Here is an 18,921-nt window from a genome sequence, read left to right on the forward strand (position 1 = left end):
GTCAAACGATTTAAAATGTTAATCAAATTAATCTCAATTTTCAAATTAATTAATAATGATTAATCGCAATATTAGCATAAAAGATATCAATGCATAAACAGCTCGCACCAGCCAGAGTCACATATGGTCCCGAATGTAATCAAAACAACTCGGCACTATCACCTGTTGACGCCAAGGAATTGGTTAGCCTACGTCCTGGTTAGTGTTTTTATGTCACAACTGTACGCTAGCTGGGCGTACATTTCCCAGCTAGCGTCTTGTTGTGAGTCAAACCGTGTTCGTAGCGTAGCTTTTTTCTGATCATATGTTAGCATGTTAGCATGTTAGCGTGCTCTCAAAATGGAAAGTGGCACCGGCAGTCGTAGCCACGTTTGGCTTTGTAGTTTGTTGCAGACTAACACAGCTACGCCACAAGTCTCTGCTTTGTTATTGAGCACGGCTGCAAAAAAATAAAAAATCATCATGGAGCCAAAGAAAGCTGCAAGCACCAGCATTTTGACAAAGAAGAAGAAACATGATTGCAATCATGAAAGAAGTGGCAGCAAAGCATGAAGGTGTCGTCTGAGTGGATATCTGTTCTATCGTGATCAACAAAGGTCTTCAGTGAAGGTAAACGTGAGCTTACGTTCTAATTGATCTCTTTCATTTGTCATTTAGATGCATTTCTAATTGTCTTCTGCATGTAAAACTATAACAAAAAAAAGGATTTTGTGTTAACATTTTTGGGTGTCCGGAACAGATTAATTAGATTTGTAATACCTCATTTATTGCAGTTAATCAGTTTCAGGCCCAACCGAGGCAAATTCATTTCCATAAAGTAGGATTCCTTCTTTATAAATGGAATATTTTGGTAGTGAGATCATTAAAACCTGTTTACAACCTTCTACACTTTTAAACATTAGAGCCCTCTAGACATGAAATAACACCCCTATAGTCACCTTTACTCTCCTGTTACCAATATAGCAGACATAATAGGAGAAAATATGATATTAGATATCATTTTTTACTTCTGGCGTCTGTACAGTACAGTTTTTTCCCAACTCTTTAAACTTGTTTCTTGTAAAATGATCACTTTACACCCATAATATTTTGACCATCATTCCATAATATTATAACTTTTTCCCCAACCTAATTTTCCCAAAATTACAACTTTAATTTGTTTTACTTGTTTCTCATAATATTATGACTTTGCAAAAAAAACATCTTTTTTCTTTAATATTTCAACCTTACGCTGCTAAAATGACATACATTTTACTCGTAATTACGATATTATTATCCTCCTAAAATTACATTTTCTTGTTAGATGACAACTTTTTTCTTTTTAGTTTTGTGTTACGTGACATCCTCGCCCAAGGATTCTTTGACATGGTCACAGAAGGTCAGAGGATCGAACCAGCGACCTCCAGGTTGGGGGACAACCACGCTGCCAGCTGAGCCACGCCGCATATCGTAGATGCAGCCGATGGTTACGTAAAGAGGTATGTGAATACGATGCCGTGATGCGTGTAACAGTCAGGCTGGCGTGTCATTGGCTCACCTTGGTAATGGAGCCGGAGGGCTCCGGAGTTGCGCTGCTGGTCGCTACGAAAACGGACGGATATCTGGTTGCTCCGACTACGTAGCACAAGCCCACGCATGAGGACCGACTCGTTGGCGAGAAGGAACGCTTCTCGGCCGCCCGTGTCCTCCACTGTCACTTGTTCCCCCTCGGACATACTCGCATTCAGGACCTAAAATGAACATTAAAAAATATTCAGTATTGCATCTTATTGTACACTGTGTACTACAATTCATGCATTCACAGTACAAATACTGTAGTATCTACTATGTCATCACTTGCATTTGTCATTTACATGCATTGTGGATTGTTTTGTGTTAACATTTTCAGATGAATTCGATTTGTGTTACTGTAATCCCTCATTTATCATGGTTAATTGGTTCCAGACCTGAGCGTAATAAACCAATTTCCATGAAATGGGATTCTTTATTTGTAAATGGAACATTTTTGTATTTAGAGGATAGAAAACCTGTTTACCACCTTCTAAATATGTCTTTTATTAACATTATTAGAGCTCTCTAGACATGAAATAACACCTTTACACTCCTATTACCCAGTATAGTAGAAATTAAGAGAAAATAAGACATAAATAAGACAGTATTAACATTATTAGAGCCCTCTAGACATGAAATAACACCTTTACACTCCTATTACCCAGTATAGTAGACATTAGGAGAAAATAAGACATAAATAAGACAGTATTAACATTATTAGAGCCCTCTAGACATGAAATAACACCTTTACACTCCTATTACCCAGTATAGTAGACATTAAGAGAAAATAAGACATAAATAAGACAGTATTAAGATTATTAGAGCCCTCTAGACATGAAATAACACCTTTACACTCCTATTACCCAGTATAGTAGACATTAAGAGAAAATAAGACATAAATAAGACAGTATTAAGATTATTAGAGCCCTCTAGACATGAAATAACACCCCAATAGTCACCTTTACACTCCTATTATTGTGTGTTGCTATAAATGTGTTCACCGGGGGAGCAGAGTGGGTGACAGACAGGAAGTGATGTCTGGGGTTCAGACTTGAATTTGACCTCCGCAACAGCAGCAACAGTAGCCCGTGTTTTTTTTTATTAGGGATTTTTTTTTTTTATCAGGGAATATTGTGCCTGTTGTGAGAGCATTCGAGGCTGCAATAAAAGCCTGTTGTTCCACCCATCAAGTCTGGTGCTTGTGTGTCTCAGCCAGCATTGCAGTGACATTACTGACACCTAGTGATCAGTGTAGATGTCACAGCATCTTTAAATGCCTTATTTTAGTTCATTCAGCTATTTTTGTGCTTGAAAGTGCTTCATTTCTGCAAAAAAATGTCATATGTTTTTACGAACACCAGGCCATATTCAACCATGAAACAGCATGATTTATTATTTTATTTCTGAAAAAACATGATAGAGTGAAGCTGAAAAATCGGCGAGGGACCACTGTGGTGTGAAATGTATCGATACGGAACCACTTGTACATTGCAAGATAGCGTTGGATGTTATTAAACCTATAAACTTGTCTAACAGCATCTCATAGGAGGCCTTTTTGACACACACTCACACAGCACAACTAGAGTTGCACAACACTCACATATGCAAGTCCAACGCTATGTAACCAAGTAACTTGCTCTTATTTTTTAATACAATTTTTAAATTGTGTTATCATTGACTACTTCTCCGTTAGCAACGCGGCCCCAAGAACCAGGAAGAACAGCAAAGGAAAAGAACTAGAAATATGATATGTATCACGTAACAGCTTATTGCATTTAGTGTTCAATCACATATTGAACTGGAGGTTTTGTGATTTGATTCCACTGAGTGTTTGCTTGTAACAATATGCATCTATTTACCACATAATGCTGGCTGTGTAATACCACCCAAGCATCCATCCATTCCAGCAGTTTGAAAGCACAACTGTGTCATTTAGCAGAGAAATCCACAGCATGCTCTGAAACAACAGGGTAATGTACGCTCAGCTCGCACGTATGCCAGCATGCACACAAACAATGTTGCCCTCCAACGTCCCTGAAGTGCTGGTGTGTGCTGGAGTGTCTGTGAAGAGACAAGACGGTGGGGCAGCAACAAAATGAATGTGCTCATGGTGACAAACCATCACTCGGGTTGAAGGGGGAGCTGACAATAAGCGCAGGGAGGCTAATGGACTCTCCAAGAGTTTGGAGGTGACTTCCTGTGGAATTATCCATGAGGTCAGACACTTTGATTGATTTAGATTTTTATCACAAGCCGCCATGATGTCGCCCTGCTCAGCTGCTTGTGTTCAAACCCCCCCATCAGAAACAACACCGAATGCACCCTTTCTACTCATTGTTTCCAAACGCACCTCAGCCTTCGTAAAAAGGAAATATCACACTATTTTGTTATTTAGGTGGTACAATCCTCCCTCCTTTGTAGCGGCTAATTGGTTCCAGACCCGATTAGGCAATTTCTGCAGTTGGAATATTTTCGTACTGTTTCCAAAAACTGTTTACCACCTCCTTAAAATATATTTTAACACCCCTATGGTCACCTTTACACTCCTGTTATCCAATATGGTAGCTATAATAAGAAAAAACAAGACATAGACAACCTGTTTACAACCTTCTAAATGCACCTTTTAACATGATTAGAGCCCTCTAGACATGAAATAACACCCCTAAAAACAAGACATAGAAAACCTGTTTACAACCTTCTAAATGCACCTTTTAACATGATTAGAGCCCTCTAGACATGAAATAACACCCCTAAAAACAAGACATAGAAAACCTGTTTACAACCTTCTAAATGCACCTTTTAACATGATTAAAGCCTTCTAGACATGAAATAACACCCCTATAGTCACCTTTACACTCCTATTACCCAATATAGTAGACATAATAAGAGAAAATAAGACATATAAGACATAAAAAAAAACTGTTTACAACCTTCAAAATCTGCTTTTTAACATTACAAGTTTCCTCTAGACATGAAATAACACCCCATATTACCTTTACACTCCTATTATACAATATAGTAGACATAAGACAGAATAAGACATATAAGACATAGAAAACCTATTTACAACCTTCTTAATATACTTAGAGTCCTCGAGAGATAAAGAGCCATTCGCAGTTTCACTGTACAGGTCCGTGTGTACTTAGACTTGCATGCCTTCATCTTTGAGGCAAGCATACGCTACTGGCAGGATCAACCAGGTGGACTCGAGATAAATACCACCCCTCCTGCCTTTTTGGAGGCGAGAGATGAGGAAAACAGGCACGCATGCACATGGCAATATATTGAGGCTGGCAAAATTACGCAATTCATTTTCATTTAGTTTGTCGAGGATTTGTAGCAGAGACTGACATCCCATTAGAAAGGCTAGCCAGGCTACTTCCTTTTCCCAATTACTGGGCAAAATCAGCCAATGATGTATTGCATCAATAAATGTAAGGATTTTTGCATTTAATTAATGGATTCATTCCATTCACTAACCCAAAAAGCACACACTGGTAAAATAAGTGGAAGGGGTAAATAAATGTAAATCAATTGAGTGTGACCTTCATGTGTGAAGTGCCACGGCGTAACTGTTGTTGTGATTTGGCACCACAGAAACAAACTGAATTGATTTGAAATTGCCGCACCCCTCTATAAAGTGAAACCTAAGCCTGTGCGCTTGGAAAGCAAAAGGCAAGTCTGTGTGAAAGTGACAGTCGAGCTGGCGTGAGTGAGAACAATGCAGCCATTGTGTGTCTCCCAGTGATTGTCTATGAGTCATATCTAAGTGTTGTGCATCTCTGATTGTGCTAGGTGAGTGTGTGTTGTCAAGGCCTCCATGATAAGCAGTTGGACTGAGCTATTTAACTCAACAAGTGTAATAATTACAATAATAATATCTAACAAGTTCATGCTTGAGATGTGTGAGGAAGATGGAGTGCCTGGAGAAAATGGAGAGAGGTTTCGGAACCAGGCGTGCTACCCATTAGGCCGCCGTGTTGCCCTCCTAGAATAATATGTTGCTTCTACTTTTGCTCCACATATTTTACTGCCACCTTTTACAACATGAACTGGCTTTGTTCCCAAATATCATCGATTTGCAGGACCTTTGGATGCCTCTGATCGATGAAGGGGACTCAACTGGTGTAGTCATTTCTCAGCTGGTGACCTTTAGAGCAATAAACCATCACTGCCATTACCAACATTAATGATGGCCGGGTTCCTCTTACTTTCCTCACGCAGGTCTGACAGCCCGTTACGGACTAGCAACATGTACCAACTTGCTAGGATACATCATGAAACTTGAGGATGAATGCTTGCAGTTCATCCTGTAAATTCTTCAGTGCAAAAGGTCATTTTGGCTAAACTCTATTGTTTAATACACGCCTCTACAGGAGATACCGTGCGTCTTTATTGTCAATTTCTGTCTTTTTTTTGTCACTGTACAATATTCATTACCATTTACGTTGCCCCTGAGTGTATTTTTACCAATTTATGTGAATTATCCTAAAGGTGAAAGATGGTATGAATGTGTGGCCGCTTGGTTTAACAAGACAAGGGAGGCTTATGAAGGACACGGGGGGGTGCGGTCAGCATAGAACATTTGGACTGAGAGATGGTTTGGCCCCTGCGGGCCCTGTCATCTGTCACCTTCCCGGGACCTGTCACCGCAGCCGGCAACAGCTGTCCTGCCTCAATTATAAATTATCAGCCATGTCGGAAGACATCACACCACCTTAAATTCAGCGCTACTGCAGCCAAAGGCCCCGCGGGACAGCTCTCTTGCTCTCTTGCTCTCTTGCTCTCTTGCTCTCTTGCTCTCTTGCTCACCTGCTCATTCTCTTACTGGCTGACTGAATATCTATTCTTTGCTTCTCTTTTCCAAACATCTGCCACTACAACATCATACGTGTCATCACGTGCTTCAGTGGAGTTTCCATGACAGTGGTCTAACCTGCTCCAAATTGTTCAGTTAGAATTACCGTGGAACCTTGGTTAGCATCATTAAACCGTTCCAAACCGAAGCATACTCTAATCGTTTTTTCCCATAAGAAATGTTAGGAATGGAATATTTAGAAGACGTGTTGAAGGCTTGTTGACATGACGCACAATCACGAGGCCATCTTGGCTAAAACAAACACTCATGGCTACCTACACACACACACACACGCACACACACACCATTTTAATCTCTGTCTGAGGAACAGTGTTGCCAACTTGGCGACTTTGTCTCTAAATCTGATGCCCAAACCCTCTTGGCGACATACTTCCTCAAAAGCGACTAGCGACAAATCCAGTGACTTTTTCTGGAGTCGTCGTCAGAGAGTTTTCTGGTATTTGGGGATTTAAAAGTGAAAGCATGTATTGAGCTGCAGTTTCTGTTCTCGCTGAGCAGCAGCGGGTGCTGCTGAGGGGTCCGCCCTGCCCCGCCCCAAAGCAGTCACAAGCCGTCAGTGTACTGTCAGCTCCCGCGGCACACAGAGCATAGTGCAGCTCCACGCATGCGTGATGCCGCCAGGTTGGATCTCGCCCTGTTTTACCGAGCAGGATCTAAAGGGCTGGAGGCCAGTCCGGATGTAATTATTAGGCTGTCTAGACTTGGAGAGCGGTTGGACAGGATAAAAACAATACAGTTATTGTATTTTGATTAAGTGATGGCCAATTTAAAATAAACAAATCAAGAATCAAGTTTATTTGTAGTTCTAAACATAATGAAGGTGTTTTTACTCACTTTTTTGTCTCTCCTTTTGTACAGCATCTCTTACAACATTATATGCAAATACAATGCAAACTAGCTGAACATCATGGAGCAACTTCTAGCGGCTTCCGGGACAGCCAATGGCTACTTTACTTACTGAGGAGTTGGCAACAGTGCTGAGGAATGATTAGCTGTACGACTGAGACGGGCCGGTGCCTAAAATCCTGACAACAACAGAAGTCATAAAAGAACTGAACAGAAGCTCAACAGAGATCGACTTCTCTAAACATTCATTGGCCGCTAATCCCTCTCTCCAGTGCTGGCATTGCAATTGCTTGCACTGTAACTACTCCTGTTTGAATTCAATTGCGAACTGTCCTTGAGACTCCTCGAGTCATTTCACAGCTGTGAGGGGCTTTTGCCCTGTAGAAGGACCGGTCCCAAATAATGAAAAACCAGAAAGCCAAAAATGTTAACACAGAGCACGTTTTTATAGTTTACAATGATGTTTTTTTCATGCAGAAAACAATTGTCAACACATATAAATGACAAATGAAAGGTATAAATGAACATTCAAGGTCATTTTTTAACTTCAGTGAAGACGTGATTGTTGAAAAAGATCAGCACACACACCACCTTGGTGTTTGGCTACGAGTTATTTTTTGAATTCGATAGTGTTTCTCACCTCACGGCTCTGCTTTACTTTTGATCACGGCTGCAAAATAAACCACAATGGAGCCAAAGAAAGTTGCAAGTGCCAGCATTTTCATAACAAAGGTGAACATTATTTCAAGATTTTAAATTTCATTTACTTCATTTTATTTAAACATTGAATTTTACTTTTATATTTATCTTTTACATTTATATTTAGCATTTTTATATTATATATATTATTAATATGTGCATGTTAATATCTATATTTAGAAGTAACATTTATTGTTAACATTTATATTTCAGTTAATATTTAGAGTTATGATTTAGATTAAACATTTATATTTAGCATTTATATATTATCAATATTTGATAATATATAATGTTTATTTAAATGTAACATTTGTTTGTAACTTTTACAGATTTAACATTTACTTTTAGCATTTCTATTTATATTCAATATTTTTATTTAGATTTTATTTAGATTTTTTTTTAACATTGCTATTTACATTTACTATTTATATTTAACATTTGAATTAAATTTATGATTTGGATGTATATTAAACATTTCTATATAGCACTTATATATTATACATATTATCAATATTTTTAGATTCAAATTTTAATTCAGATTTAACATTTATTTTTAACATTTATATTTACATTTTAATATTTCTACAGTATTTAGATTTCACATTTATTTTGCACACAGCTATTTCCATGAAATATTTATATTCAACATTTAAGTTTACATTTGTGATTTTGATTAAACATTTGAATTTAGCATGTCGATATTGTTTGACCTCAAATGTGACAAAATGAGCTAAACGTGAGAAAGGAGAGCCACATATGGAAAGTATATCAGCTATGAAATGTTACACCGGGCACCCCATAGAGGTCGGACATGAGAGCCCATGCCATCTGGCTGCCCGGCAGATGTGCTAACCACATCATCACTATGTGGTGTCATCGTATAATTGCCATTTATTCCTGTCAACAGAAATGTGACTGCATAAAAGGCAACGTATTTAAGATGGTATTTTTTTCCGGAGCCTCATAAAGAGGGGTTGTCTCATATCCAAGGTCGTCTTCCAATAGGCAGCTTCTTTGTAAGAGTGTCCTGGTGGTACATCAGCTCAATTCAATGAAAGGACAATTCTCACTTTAAAAATAAAATCCAAATAAAAAAAAAAACACTTGTAGTTGGTGCCTCTTCGAATGAAACAATATATCAGACAAACGACACGCCGGCGTATAACGTGTAATCTGTAAACAAACGCTGTGAATTAACGTTCCACAGAGGCTGACTGGCGCCAATAATTTATTGTTGAAAACATCTGCTGGTGCCGGGCAATGAACATTTACAGTGACTCACAGGAGCCATCGCCCGTGCTGAAATGAGCGGCGTGTAATCAAAATCGTCCCACTATACATGGAAATTAAATGACCCCGCAGCTGGGGGGTGGGGGCGATAAATCAACAGCATTTGGACTCACCAGCTGCAATATCCTCATTATGATGATAAAACCCTCTGACTGAAAGTACCTGCATCGTCACCCTTCTGTTTTAGACGCTCATTTCTCCATCATGGGGTGAATACGCTTGTGACCCCCAGGTGCTGTTTTGTGTATCTCTTGATAAATTCATTCACAACAGACGCAATCTAGTGCTCATTATGCCAAAAACATTATCTTAATCCAACACTCACCCCTGTAGAAATGAGCCAAGACCATTTCCTCTTTTGCTGACGATATAAAACAATAGCGCCGCACCAGTCAGCCAAACCTGAATGCTAATCACAATATGCCACAAGCTGAGGCTGCATTCAACAAACAAATTGCTTATTTTCACTTCTTTCACTTTTGACTGACCTGTTTACGCACCTGACACAAAACTCCAAAACAATGTACGGTAGATACCCACTCCTTCCGAGAAGAAAAATGTTTGTTTTTCAAATGTTTCGCTCCTCCCCCTCCAAATCCTCCTGCTACATTCTCCTCTGGTTCCGGATCAACATTTCCAATAAAAGTGACTGTTGAGATTACATGTACGGCAATACCTCGTTTATGGCAGTTAATTGGTGCCAGACCTGACCATGATAAGTGAATTTCCACTAAGTAGGAGTCCTTCTTCAGAAATTGAATATTTTTGTAGTTAGAGCATAGAAAATATATTTACAACCTTCTAAATACACTTTCTAATATTATTAGAAATAACACCCCTATAGCCACCCTTCCACTCCTAACTTGTTTATAACCTTCTAACTACTTAGTTTACTTAGCTTGGCGTGGGTTAGTATCCGGTGTTAGGGATTATTGTGTTTGTTGTGAGTGTACAATACTACATATCATCACAACATCTGTGAATGCATCCGCAACATCACTGTCACCATTTTTCCATTTTCAATATTTTGCAGCGAGGTACATGTTAACTGCTTCTAGAACTTAGATTTATAGTTTGATATATTTTTTACATTTTTGCAAATTGTGGTTGCACCAGAATAACATGTTTTTCTGTTCATTGATGGTTTTATGTTTTTTTCCCCCAAACAAAACTAGGTAAAAGTGATGTTAAATGTTCAGTTTCCGTTCTTTTGTCATATGTAATTATTTTGGCATCATTTTCTGCATGTAAAACTATAAAATGTGTTTTGTGTTAACATATTTGGTTGTTCCCTGAAATGGATTAATTGGGTTTAAGTTATTTTGTATGAGAACATTTGCTTTGGTTAGCATCCGTTTTGGTTTGAGTCCTTTTGGAACAGATTAATAACGTAAACCAAGGCACCGCTGTATAGTGTAGTTATATTTTATAGTTGTGTTTAACATGACCAACTAAGGATATTTTCTGTGGAAAAAAACAGCCTCCTTTAGGAGAGAGAAAAAAACACAAATTAAAAAATCTATATTTTGACAGGGGCCGCACGGTGGTCTAGTGGTTAGCACGTTGGCCAATACAGGAACAGCCTGCAGATCGGGAAGACCTGGGTTCGATTCGCCCCTGTGTGGAGTTTGTATGTTCTCCCCGTGTGCGCGTGGGTTTTCTCCGGGCACTCCGGCTTCCTCCCACATTCCAAAAACATGCAGGTGAGGTTAATTGGTGACTCTAAATTGTCCATAGGTATGAATGTGAGTGTGAATGGTTGTTTGTCTATATGTGCCCTGCGATTGGCTGGCCACCAGTCCAGGGTGTACCCCGCCTGTCGCCCGAAGTCAGCTGGGATAGGCTCCAGCATGCCCCCGAGACCCTAATGAGGATGAAGCGGTATAGAAAATGGATGGATGGATGGATATTTTGACAGGTCCCGAATGCTGCATCGTGACTATGCGGGGATCCACTGTACTATATTTGCCGTCCTAAAGATATTCTCATTCAGGCTCTGGATATAAGGGAAGAGAGGATCAGTGGCCCCACTAGATAGTGTTCAGGTTTTTTTTCTTATTTCTTTATGCTTAACTTTCTATGTATCCTAAATTTGTGGAAATTCACTTACTGCGTTCAGTTCTGGAAGCGATTAACCGTGCATGGTAAACAAGGGAATACTGTCATAATTACATAGCAAAATGAATGCATTTAAACCAACATGTCTCATAATCTTCATATATGCTATTTGTGTGTTGTTTTATTAGCAATCAAGAATTAAATGCGGGATGTGTGCAATCTGCAACATTAGAATTGGATTTCTGAAATAGCATATTCAATGTTTAGTTGTTTTTCAGGTACAGTATGTGCATTTCTCTCATTTCTTTCCTATTCAAAAGCCACTTGACTAATCTTCCCGCCTGGCTGAGAGCTGGGCCTCAATTTGTTCTCCACTTCTGCTGTTCTCCAGTTCTAATTTAAGCTTTCACTGGCTCTCAGCTACCCATCAGGCTACATCTTTAGGTTTGCTGTAGGAGAACTTTTTTCTTCTCGAGAGGCAGCGCACACGCTTGAATGGTCGCCAATCAATGGCAGAGCACATACAGTATAGACAAAGCAGTCACACTCACATTCACACCTATGGGCAATCTAGAGTCTCCAGTTAACCTAACATGGATATTCTTATGACTGTGGGAGGAAACCAGAGAGGTCCAAGACGAGACTTGAAAAGGGAACCATCTGGGCAGACATGCTAACCACATGCTCCACCACGCTGTCAAGATGCGCTTGCCATTTCTTCCAAATTCATTTAATACTTGCCATCATGCCTGGTATGAGTGACTCTGTGTTCAGTCATTTTGAAGTATGGGTAGAACTTTGAAAGACTTTGAGTGTGAAAGATACATCCTGTGAAAGTTCAGTGATGTCCCTATCTCCATCTCACCATCAACCACCATGTACCATGTGGTGACCCAGTCGGGTTCGTGCAAGTTGACTTGCATCTTGAAGCCATTAGAAAATGAAACTATTAGATCAGCCCTCTTCACCCACTGGCACGGAGTGGCTTCACTGGGTGACTTTCCTTTTGCCGCAGTGTTCTGAAACAGCCCCAGCCAACCTCCTATGGCCTCACGGTACGCCTTCCAGACACTGCAGTTCCTCACCAGTTCCAGCTTCCTCCCATGTCTCCCATCCATATGCTCTTCACAGTGCCCCATGGAGAGCATATGGTGAGCCTTATGCCCCAGGTAAGCCCAAACAAGCTGGACAGGTCTTTGGTGAGAAGAAATTAGGCACCACCCTCAACAAGACCCTAAGGATTGCTGCCTGAAACCCACCCCAACAAATTTCCTCCCAGTACTGTCTGGTATTGCACCAACTGCTTTACACAGGAAAACCATACCTTCAGATTTGTGGGGAAGGTCTCCCAAAATCCAAACCATCTCTGACTCAAACTGAAATTGGCCTCCCAAGACCTACTGTAGGTCGCCAAATCCTGCCTTCCCGCTGCCCATTCTCTTGCCACTCAGCATCTCCTATTGGCTCCAATTTCAGCATTCTCCGAGCATGGAGAACCAGCTGGCAGCAGACTCCCCGCCCCGCCCAATTCTCAATCAACCCAAACACATGTTTACCACTGGGTGCTGACCTCCCTCGCAATGACTGAACCAGCTAGGAGTTGGCCATTTCATGCACATGCATGTTACATGCACCGCTGGGGCCTGCGCCCTTCTGCAGCCTGACCATGTGGTGCCGTGGAACAGGCTGCCTCATCAACGAGTGCCCCATTCTTCCCTCACTCACCGACCTGGACCTTGAAAACCCAAACCCCGACCCAGTCAGCTGGCTGCCAACGGCTTGGCGACACTGCTTAGTCTTCTCGTACGAAAGAGGAAGAAGAAGGTCTGGGGTTTACCAAATATTTGTTTGTAAATCGATACAGAAACCTACCGTGAGCTGGTGTGAACATCAATCTATTCCTGAAATGAGCGTCTATAATGGTATTTACACTTTGCCTCCACACCTCCTCCATGGCCTGAAAAGCATGAGGACTAGTTTGTCCACTGTTTGCCTTCTGTTTACGCATAAATTGCGCACATGGCACCCAATTTGTGACTGAAAATGGTGCTCTTTGGCACGAAATGACCATGCTCCCGCATGACGTATTTACATCTTGTCAAATAGTGTTTACATCTAGTGCATAGCAATAGAACGCGCAGCATGCATTGCTCCTGCGTGGGTATCCATTATCACCACCACTTCTGTGAAGCACTCGTGGCATTATTTGGTTCTGTTGCGTCCCGCTGTGTCCCACGTGATGCCACGCAACAGCAGGCATCACTCCTAGTTTCATGAATTTATCTGTTTGCAAAGAACCTACAAGATGTTGAACTCCAGAGAAGAAGCTCATGCAAAAAAGGAAGGTAAGTCTAAAATTTCTTGCAGCTGCAGAAAGAGAATGTGCAAGAGCAAGAAGGAGGCAATAAACGAGAAAAATAAGAAGGCACGGGAGAGGGAATTGCTGACTAGAAGACATCGCTTTGGGTGTTATGATTAGTTATGAACAGATAATCACAAGGAAGATTCAAGAAGCTACAGAAATGACTACAGACTACAGAAATACCCCCCGACCTGCCCCAAGAGGTGGTGGAGCTGGCACGCCACCCTGCACACTTTACACATACTTCACACCTGTTTACCACCAATTTACTTTTTGGCACGCCATTGGCAAGCAAAATTGGGTACCACTGCGGGGACAAAGAGTAAAAGAGGCTTAACTTTCCGATAAAGTAACCTCACATTCAACATTCTTTCCCAAGCCGTGACATTTGAGTTTATTTACGGCACTGTGCATTTTTCCAAGGGTTTGAATTCTTGCCTTGGGGGATTCGTTTTTGTATTTTCTAGCGTGCATCCGTACTCTGCTTCTCTCCTCGGTGACACTGTGTGTTTGCGAGAACACAACCCCTCTGCCATGCACAGCATTCTCCCTTTATGACAGCTTGATGGGTGCAGCGGCAATTAGTGTCACCTGAAAAGCGTTCCTCTCAAGATGACTCGGCCCCATGAAAACTCATCTCGGCAAAGCCCTGACACCCTAAAAAGCTCATCAAGATCAAACCAGCTTTCTTTATGTCCTGCCTCGCTGCCGAAAGGCACAACATGACAAAGGTTTGCTTTTACCTCCTATCTCCTTCCAAAGTTGATTAACTGAAGCAATCTTTGCCTCGATTGCTGAGGCTCAGCTTCTCAGGGACAAATGGGTTGTGTGCTATGTCATTTAAGCCGGGCGCTGTTCACTGAATGGCCACAAAACACTGCATTGTGCACTCACTGGACACGGCATATGGTGCCAACAATGACACTGAAAAGACAAAGAAAGCTTCATCAAAAACTCCATGACGATGACCAGTTCATCAAATCGGGTACCACTTTACGATAACGCTATTGTTTGTAAAGACGGGTTTATTTTTGTTTTTAGAATACACCTTGGGCCAGTAAAAAAATCATCTTGGATGGTGTCAGTAGGCATCGTTGTGCAAAAGTAGTACAGTGTTCCCTCGCTACATCGCCGTGCACCCTTTGTGGACTTGCTGTTTTCCAGAAATTGTTTTTGCTTTTTTTGTTTTTTACAGTGTATGAACGTGCATTTTGTTGTGCGCCCCCGACAACACCCACAATGTTGACGAAACGTTCTGCACCTTCAAAAACACCTGCGGTCACGCCCAAACGGCATAGAAGGATGCTAACCATAACAAAAAAAGTTGGAATTCTCGACATGCTGGAGGAAGGTAGACGTTGCGGCTGTAGGGCGGTTCGAGGAGGAGGAAAATACCAATCTGTTTTAACAAGGACACAAAAACGCTACAGGACACAGGAACGGTGCCAGGACAAAGAGGCACAGCCAGAGGAGTGAAATACGCCTGAGTCACTTAATCATTTCTTGTGTCCAACCTAGAAGGTTGATCATTAAAATTCAAATGAAATGTGAACTTTGAGATTGTTTAAAGAAGAGAAAAATGTGATAAAATGGGAATGCCTGTCTGAAAAAAGTGTATAAAGTGTATAGTGAGGGCTTTTACAGCCTCAAAACATATAATCATTGTTAACAAATGAAGTTGTCTATTTTGCGGATTTCACTTATCGCAGGCTATTTTGAGAACATATCACCCGCTTTAAACGAGGGAACACTGTAATTCATTCTTCCGTGGTGCTTCTTTATGTGTCAAGTGCACTAGTGGCCAGTTAACACCAACATAATAAATCAGTCATGCTCTGTCGCAGTCCCTATCGTGGTCATTTTCCTCTATGGTAAAAATATTCTGGGATTAAAATAAGAGCACTCAGATCAACATGGAGATTTACCAGGCTCTAAGAAGAGGGAAGTGTGTCAAGTGTTGCTGCTGCTTATTAACATGACTATTGATTGGAATTAGAAGAGCATCGTTAGAAGAGCATCGACTAACACCTCAGAAAGGTTAGCTGTTCAACAAGATCAAAACTCATGAGTCTTTTATAGCCCTTTTCCACAGTGCCCGGTTCGGACCTGGTTAAGAGTAGGTTTGGTTTTCCATTATCATGGTTCCATAGGGGTGCTGAACTGGAGCCGTGTTGTTACCTCAAGTAAACACCCGCCCGTCACCTCCATTTCAACTTCAATGACCCATTTTTTTGTAAAGCGAGCCAGAGCAGGCTTTAATTTAGTCAGCAAATGTCTGAAAATATTTTGTACCGCTGACCACAACGTCCGTCAAACAATGCAGTGAATAATCTGGAGAATTCTTAAAACTGAAATTTATTTGCACATTTCTTAATATTGAATCAATATTTGTTATGAAGGAATGCATTTCCTCCGCACACACGCTATAAATAGAAACAACAAGTCACCATCTAGGTTTATTCCATCAATCATATTACATTTAGATTGTGCTTAGATTGTGTGGTTATTTCTAGCATACATTCGGTTGTTGTATTTTACTTTGGAGAGCAGGAAGTGTTTCATCTCCGTGACATAGCTGTGTTTGGTCACTGCTTTATGGTAACGTTCAAGAACAAATACTGTATTCTTATATAACAGTTATTCTTTACTCTTGCTGTAGGTAAAGTTTTTTATTATTGATTGCCTGGTCTGATGGAAGATGAGTAATCGTCAAAATAAAAGCTCCAGGCGAGTCACGTTTGACAAAAGAAATGATTATTTAAATTGATTAGCTCCCTTTTGTTATTTCCTGATTGGAGGCGTGAACCTCCCCAGGACGATAGAAAAGGAATCTGGTGTAGAACCTGTTCACGGCCAACGCTGGTTCAACTCCAGCTCTGAACTAAATCTGCACCAGCACCAAAGTTTGCTGCTGTGGCAAATGGGTATTACTGATTGGGGACTAACGATTACCAGTATTAACAATGAACCGTGGGAAAACTCCCAGTGGTTAGTATTACCATTTGAAATTAAACCGATCGTGATTGATAACCGTACTTGGATTAGTCAGCTGGGATAGGCTCCAGCATGCCCCCGCGACCCTAAAGAGGAGAAGTGGTATAGAAAATGGATGGATGGATAAAGTCATGGACCAGTGACACTGCTCATTTCCGTTAGTGACGTTCTCTCTCTCTCTCTCTAAGCACCAAGTCTGATGTAAACAAAAAGCTCTTGCTCCCAAAAATGCCGCCTGAGGCCCGCAATGCATTGCACAACTGTATGCCCTTTCAAGCCCGTGAAGCAGCACGCACTCAGAAGAGGGCGCACATGCTCAGTGGGTAGTGGTGGTCTTGGCCAAGGAACTATAGTGTGTGCTTTTTGCTTTTTTAATCAAACTTTGTTAGACTGTTAGACTTCAGTGTGTGTATCAGTACTTTTTCAACATTTTGAGACATTCACCAATGCCGTGATAATAATGACGGCCTTGAGCGTTATGACATTTTCATGTCGTCACATCCCTATTTGGGACTCATGCTGCTTGGTTCTGTTAACTCATTCTCTTCATTAAAAAAGGAGTCCAGGCAACACCATCACCAGTAATTGTGCAACTCTCACTGCATTTGAGTGAATGTTTTAGCCAGGGATGCTCCGATCAGGGTTTTATGCTGCCGATTCTGACACCGATCTTCCATGAGTGAAATCAGCCGATACCAACATCGATCACATGGAACTAAACATTTTCCAATTAATTTATGATGAGTGCTGTTAGTCAGGGGTGCCGTATCAGGAGGACAAGTTAAGACAATAGGTAATTATTAAAAACTACAAGGGGGGAGTGGGGCAACATGATTTGTTTATCATGGGGCTGCAGCCCTGCTATTGGCTCTATGATATGAACAAAGGACCCATAAAAGCATGTGTGACTTACTTTTTCAAGAGAACATACAGTACACTGTATCGCTGGTGAAACTTACAGAGGGTGGGACGCCCTCTTCAAGGAGACTTTAGATGTGAGAGTACAAGGTCTTCAGGCAGCACATAGGTGCGTTCCAAGCGAGAAAAGCAGTAAGCGAATCCGATGTTTTCCACCGCTAAGAAAGGCTGCTCCTCTACTCTTGTTAAAGCAATTATTTGACAGGTTATTTGGCACATGTCCCAGTTGACTGATGATCCCATCGTGAGCCTCGGAAACTCAGCATAGTCCGTCAAGTGTTTGTTCTTCAAATGTCGTATTCAATGAAAGCTTTTTAACGTGCTACCCTGGCCAGATGTTTTTAGTGGCATGTAGGTAGGTTCCGCACGGCAGACATGTTTGGTTTGTTTTGAAGCGTCTGCGGAGTGTGAAGGAAATTGGGAGGGGGGACGCTTCTCACGACGTTAGAGCAAGACACTACACTGTGAAGGGCTGCAGGCTGCAATCATACTCGCCAGCGGTGATTGGGTTTTCTGATCGGCACTGAAAGACATTCATCAGCATATACCCATCACATGCTTTTCCACGGGAATCGTCCGACACTGATAGGTGGCCGATCAATCGGCGCGTCCCTAGTTTTAGCCCCATAGCTCTGGTCCTTGTCTCAAATCAACCCTCCTTTCCCCTTCCTGTCCGGGCTGCATCACAGGCTCCGCAAAACAAATGATTCACTCGCTCAGACCGAGAGCTTAACTGACTCGCGAGCGCTCGTCTGCTGAGCTGTAGATGTGAGTCATGAACGAATCATTAAACCCTGAACGATGCACTCGCTCACTCATTAGTATTTTGCTGGCTATTTTTATTTTGTTTTTATTTGTGAAGGCGCGTCTGTTTAAAGAGGAGTGGCTTAACATTCATTGTGTGCACGGCTATTTTCTTTAAAGGTTGCACTATTTAACGTTCATTTTTCATCATTTTCAATTATTTTTTTTCTAAATGCATTCAAACAGTATTTCACAAGTATTCCATTTTAGTATATGTGAGGCAGAGAAAGAAATAAATGTTTTGCCATTAAAAATTATTAGAGTTGTCTTCTGTTTCCACATCCACTATCTTAACATATCCCCCCCCCCCCCCCCACACACACCCCCCACACACACCCCCCACACACACCCCCCCCACACACACACAGCGCAATCACAGTTACACAACACTTACATACCACTGATGGGAAAATACTGGGGAACACAACAAATGCATTGTTCTCACTCACTCACACAAGCTTAACTTTCACTTTCTAGAGAACTGCTATACAGACTCTGTGTGATTTCATTCTGGGCTCTT

General features: G+C 41.2%; 1 protein-coding gene across 4 annotated transcripts in view; it reads right to left on the reverse strand.

The window, feature by feature from the left end:
- The window catches only part of LOC129169588 (seizure protein 6-like), a 149,787-nt gene that overhangs the window by 39,305 nt on the left and 91,561 nt on the right, over positions 1–18,921 (reverse strand). For all 4 annotated transcript variants that reach the window (XR_008566447.1, XR_008566446.1, XM_054756147.1 and 1 more), the window contains exon 4: positions 1,538–1,730. Coding sequence is in view for 2 of the 4 variants with exons in the window: in XM_054756147.1 (XP_054612122.1) it covers positions 1,538–1,730 (193 nt within the window). In the remaining 2 variants the exon portion in view is untranslated. The remainder of the gene's footprint in view (positions 1–1,537; positions 1,731–18,921) is intronic.

Source organism: Dunckerocampus dactyliophorus, chromosome 16 (genome assembly GCF_027744805.1).
Source record: "Dunckerocampus dactyliophorus isolate RoL2022-P2 chromosome 16, RoL_Ddac_1.1, whole genome shotgun sequence".
Classification (NCBI taxonomy): domain Eukaryota; kingdom Metazoa; phylum Chordata; class Actinopteri; order Syngnathiformes; family Syngnathidae; genus Dunckerocampus; species Dunckerocampus dactyliophorus.